The 5,883-nt window shown below is 37.8% G+C and overlaps 1 protein-coding gene across 1 annotated transcript in view; it reads left to right on the forward strand.

The window, feature by feature from the left end:
- Window positions 1-5,883, forward strand: part of DOCK8 (dedicator of cytokinesis 8) — a 162,898-nt gene that overhangs the window by 133,063 nt on the left and 23,952 nt on the right. The window contains exons 35-36 of the mRNA XM_023522678.1: window positions 1,042-1,266; window positions 5,596-5,739. Of these exons, the coding sequence (XP_023378446.1) occupies window positions 1,042-1,266; window positions 5,596-5,739 (369 nt within the window). The remainder of the gene's footprint in view (window positions 1-1,041; window positions 1,267-5,595; window positions 5,740-5,883) is intronic.

Raw genomic sequence — 5,883 nt, forward strand, 5'->3', positions numbered from 1 at the left:
TTTGTTATTACTTGTCTTGTTGATCATAGCTATTCTAACAGGTGTGAGATAAATAGTCTCTCATTGTGGTTTTGATTTGCATTTCCCTCATAGCTGGAGATGTTGAGCATCTTTTCAAATATTTGTTGGCCATTTGTATGTCCTCTAGGGAGAAGTTTCTGTTCAAGTCCTCTGCCTATTTCTTGATTAGATCACTTGTGTTTTAGTTGTTGTTGTTGTTATTGAGTTGTATGAGTTCTTTGTATATTTTGGATATTAGGTCCTTATCGAAGATGTTGCTTGCAGATATATTTTCCCATTTGGATGGTTCTCTCTTTACCTTGTTGACGATTTCTTTTGCTGAGCAGAAGCTTTTTAGTTTGATGTAGTCCCATTCACTTATTTTAGCTTTTACTTCCCTTGTTTTTGAGGTCAAATTCATAAAATCCTCTTTAAGTCCAAGGTCCTTGAGTTTAGTTCCTATGTTTTCTTCTATGCATTTTATTGATTCGGGTCTTATATTCAGGTCCTTAACCCATTTTGAGTTAATTTTGGTGTGTGGAGATAGACAACAGTCTAGTTTCATTCTTTTGCAGGTGGCTTTCCAGTTTTCCCAGCACCATATATAGTTTTTTATAATCATATTCAGATATACATGTGCAGTTTTATTTAAAACTCATATTTTACTCTAGTTTAAAACTTTGCCTTAATAATCCTTTTTCAGGAGAAACTACTTACAGGGGCAAAATTGTTCTGCTATGATGAAATAGGAAGGGTAGTACTTTTGTCTTCTGTCATTTTTAAAGAAAGTAAAGGAAGAAAATTGTGAGAGATCCATTAAAACAGATATCATTTTATCAAGTCTTTATTTTCCCATAAAGTTTTAATTAAATGCTATTTCTTGGAGTCCAGAACATATCAGACATGGAATGAAAACAGCTGGACTGATAAATATTGGCCTTTTCTCTCACATTCTGAATGTGTAGGTAAAACTCTTAGGGAAAAAAAATTCTTAGAAGAAAAAGTGGCCATACACAGAAGAAAAACACTGTCATTTACCAGTTGTCTTTGAAACTTTCTTATTCTGTCCTCAGAATTGCCAAGAGTTACCAGACATCTCCTGATCTGCGGCTGACCTGGCTCCAGAACATGGCAGAGAAACACACCAAGAAGAAGTGCTACACAGAGGCTGCCATGTGCCTAGTGCACGCGGCTGCCTTAGTAGCTGAATATCTGAGCATGCTGGAGGACCGCAGCTACCTGCCCGTGGGCAGTGTCAGCTTTCAGGTGTGGGGCAAATTCAACTTTTCTTTTAGAGCAGTAGTTCTCAACTGTGGGCAATTTTACCACTCAGTCCAGAGGGCATTCGACAATGCGTGGAGACATTTTTGGTTGTTGCAACTGGGGATGGGAGGATGGGTGCTACTGGAATCTAATAGGTATATAAGCCAGGGATGCTGCTAAACATTCTACAGTGCATAGGATAGCTCCCACCACAAAGAATTACCTGGCCCCAAATGTCAATAGTGTCAGTGTTGAAAAGCCTACTTCAGTGTACTACATTTGCCTCTTCTGATTGCTTTATCTTGTTTGTTTTTTTCTTAATTATTGTTCACAATAAATGTAGGGTCAGTAGGCACTTTAGACATTCCCAAGTACTTTCACAGCTGTGATTTTATTTGACCTACACATCTATCAGTGAAGCAGGCAGATAGGGGAGGTATTATTACTCCCATTCCACAGGTAAAGAAACTGAGAGAGCAGCTTTTCTAAGGTTATTTAAATTCTTTCTCAAAGACTTTCTCTGTAGTTGGCACAGTATATTGACCACCATGAGAAGATTTTCTAAACATTGGAGAAATGATTTCCCTCATAGCTCATTGCTTTATTACACTCCCCGAATCTGTAGTATCCCACTCTGTAATCCAAAGATCAAGAAAGAATCAAATTAGCCTGGGAAGGAAAAAAGGGGGCTGAACAAATACTTTCTTAGGATAAGCTGAATATTACATGTGGTTAGCTAAGAGAAATCGTTTGCCAGGCCTGAATATTGGTTTAGGCTAGGATGCTCAGTGGCCACTTGGACTGTTTTTACTAAATAGAGTAATACAGCCCTTAAAAAAATAAAAATATTATGAGTACTTTTTTTAAAGAGACATAATCTGTAGGAATGACCAATCAACCCTGAATCTATGAACAATATAATACAGTAATTGAGTCCTTTTCAAACCGGACTCACAGTCATTTATAAGCGCTTGTATTATTTTTGTTTGAATTTTTTAAAATCATGACTGATTTTATAAAAAGCTTTGTTCTCATTATTTTATTCCAACACAATGTTGTGATGCTATGTGAACCAAAAAGAGAAAATAATTCAAAGTAACTTTCATAGGCTTAGAAAATAAGTCACTGAAACTGTTGCTGGTGCAGCCAGGAGCTTCTGATTTCCTAGAATATTGTTTACCTGCCAAGTTGGGTATTGCCTCATATTATTAACTCTTCTTTTCTTACAGTTTTCAATAACAAAAATATCTATTCTATTTTTTCATTTTCAGCAAATAAATTTTATTTTCAACTCAGAAATATTTGTTATAAAAGCAAAAAATTAAATTCTTATCCAAAAAGCATAAAAATATCACATTGGTTTGGAATCATATAAAAGTAAAGAAAGTTATCAAAATAATATTAGATGTATCTGCTTCTTTCATCAAATTTATTTAGACCATTTGATATTATCAAGGATAAATGTTATAAGAAGGGCTAGTCTTTCAATTCCCAGAAAATCTTTTAGTTTGTCACTTAATGTTGAATTGTATAGTCTCTTTTCTTGTTTCATTACAGAACTATTTCTTATTATTCTTTTATGCCTTTTCTCCAGTTATTATATTTTATTTGATATTTATCACTGAAATAATTAATGACATTTTATTATTGTCTTTCGTGTTTAGTAAGCCTTACTATTCTAATTTCACCTAGAATTCAATTGATTTGATGAGTCATGCCAAGATGAGATAGAATAGTTATTCTAGAATCAACAGAAAAACTCCACATTGTCCCTACATGAGGGTATAGAATATAGCTCTATTTTTTTCATAGATCTTTATCTATTCATTCATTCTTTTAGAAGATAATGATTAAGTACCTAATCTCTCTTCATGAACTTTACAGTCTAGCCAGGATTAGCAAATTCATATAACTATTTCACTTATTCAATTGCAATTATGATAAATGCTATAATACAAAGGCACAAGGTGCTGTGAGTATTTATAATGTGACCTAGCCTGGAGGTCAAGGAAAACTCAGAAGGATAAGGAAGGGGAAGGGGAAGGCAGAAGGAACCATGAAGTGTTATGTCTTTATGATATACAAAACATAGTGTGTTTGGGGTTCTCGGCTACAGAAGAGAAGCCAAATTATGTTGATGTTTATGAGCCAATTATGTTTTCTCTCAAATGAGGCATACCAAATCCATGTGAAAATACATGCTTGCAAGGGATAGAGCACCTAATCCTGAGTGGCTGAAGGTAAAAATGGCTTTATCAGCTTACTTGTGGGAGGTGAGCCTGGAATATCACCTGCCAAACTGACTTAAGGGCCCAAATAATATCATCAGACCTCAGAGTCATCACCACTTTCTGTCTTTGCTCTCTGTTATGTTGGCTTCATCCTTCACAGGCTTCCCATACTCACTGAGGAACATATAGGCTTACATCATCCCAGGTTCAAGTCCAGGAGAATAGAGAGATGCCTCATTTCTAGCAGTTGCTGAGAAAGTCTCAGTGTGTCTTATTGGCTCTGATGGGGTAATGCGCTCATGCCTGAACCAATCGTAATGGCCAGAGAAATGGAATTGGCTAGACCAGAGTCAAAGTCCACACCTGGAGTTAGGGGTGGTTCCCTAGGAGGCTTTACTTTATAGAAAGATGAAGGAATTCTGGCAGCATTAACAATAGATGTCCATTGTTGATTTCTTAAATGCTATGTCCTTTAGTTTTCAACCTTGCTCTGCTCCAATAAAATTGAATTTTTGGAAAAGAATTACAAACTGGAGATAAATAAATCTGTGCAAAGAAAATAACTTTGAGGCCACTGAATTCCAAGGAAATGCGGTCATTGAAATTTTACGCCCCAGAGTACAATATTTCTTCCACAAATGTAGATATGGATACATTCTCAGATGCTGCTGTTACTTTTACCTCCTAATTCTGAAGCGAGGAAAATCTGCCCAGAATCTTTTCCTCTGACTACAGCTAATAAGGCTACATAACTTCGATTCTGTTCTTCTACATATAGAAAATTACATTCAATTCTAATAGCACTTGTTTTTTGGAATCGGATTCTTTCAGCAGAATCTCTTGAGCCTTTTGTTATCTCCAGTTCAGAAACATAATAGAAAGACCAAATTTGGGAGAAGGACTGGCCACAAAAGATCCTATATTCATAAAACTGCATTATAATATTGTATATGAAAACATAGGACTGTGACAACTCTCTTTTCCTTGATTGCTAAGGTTGATTCATTTGATCTTGCTAGCCAAGCTGGTAGGCAGACAGATTTTACTTCAAAAGACAACTCTGGTCCATTGATAGTAGTTAACTAGAGTACTACATTGAGAAGAATTTTGAGACTATATCCAAGCTTCAGGGGAAAGAATGCTATAATTGATTAGTTATGCCTGTCATGAGTGCGGGAATAGGAAGGAGTGGCATGTGTCCTGTCTGCTTGCAATTTCTTAAGCTAGAAAGGTTTCCCATTTCTTCTATGCTCCATATACATTTCTTCCACAGCTGTGAGATAGGTTGAAGAAAATAACTGTTGATCTGTCAAGAGTATGAGAGTCACTGCCAAGGCTGGAGCTGGAGTGAGGCAAATGAGGCATGTAAGGCACAGAATTTAAGAAAGCACTCACTCTCAGGGTCAAGCACAGTCAGCACTTACACAGCTCTGAGAGCGAGTGCCTCCCTAGATTTTGTGCCCTGGGTTTCTCAGCCATTCACTCTAGCCCCAGCCTGATCACTGCATTTTCTGCTAGAGACTTTAAACTCTATAGTTAATGTAAAGAAAAACAATGTTGAAAGGAACAAAATGTTTGGGGGAAAAAAAAGAATAATGATACATCACCATGAAAATTTCCATAAGGAAGACATTCTCATTTGCTATTGTCATATAATATTATGAATATTCACCTAAAAGTCAAGTCAGTAGTAGCAACATTCTTCAGGAAAACACTCCCAAAAGTTAGAGGTTCACTCAGCTGGCAAAACAAGGAGTCTAGTTAGCTGGCCTTTGCCTTTCAAAAACCATGACCCCCATTGGATGTCCCTTAAGGTCATTCCACTAAAGTAACTCAACTGTTATTACATTGAGGTAAGTATCTTTTATATATCTCCTAATAGTTAAAAAGAAAAATAATGTGAGTTTTGCAGACCACTTGCTCAGCGTGTCCTGCATGGCAGCCAGAGTCTCTTCCCATTGGATTTACAGGCCTGTACAATCAGAGACTCACTGTGGGTCTTTGAGCTTGGCTTCCTCATCCCTACGCCTTTAGGTTCCCGTGGTGCCTTTTATTCGTTCAGTTCCCCTGTCCTCAGGGCTCATACTGTGATCCCTTGCAGAATATTTCTTCCAATGTGCTGGAGGAGTCTGCGGTCTCCGATGACACTCTCTCACCCGATGAGGATGGTGTGTGCTCAGGCCGGTACTTCACCGAGAGCGGCCTGGTGGGCCTCCTAGAGCAGGCTGCAGAGCTCTTCAGCACGGTGAGTCCACACAGTGGGTCCTGGGGCCTGGCCTCTGCATTCAAGCTGAACTCTCAGTGCTATGAATGCCAGTCTTAATGGTCAAGCCAGTCCCACTGCATGACGACACATGCAGGCATATGCATGGCAGGGGATGGCCAGGAG

This window comes from Pteropus vampyrus, unplaced genomic scaffold (assembly GCF_000151845.1).
Source record: "Pteropus vampyrus isolate Shadow unplaced genomic scaffold, Pvam_2.0 Scaffold354, whole genome shotgun sequence".
Lineage (NCBI taxonomy): Eukaryota > Metazoa > Chordata > Mammalia > Chiroptera > Pteropodidae > Pteropus > Pteropus vampyrus.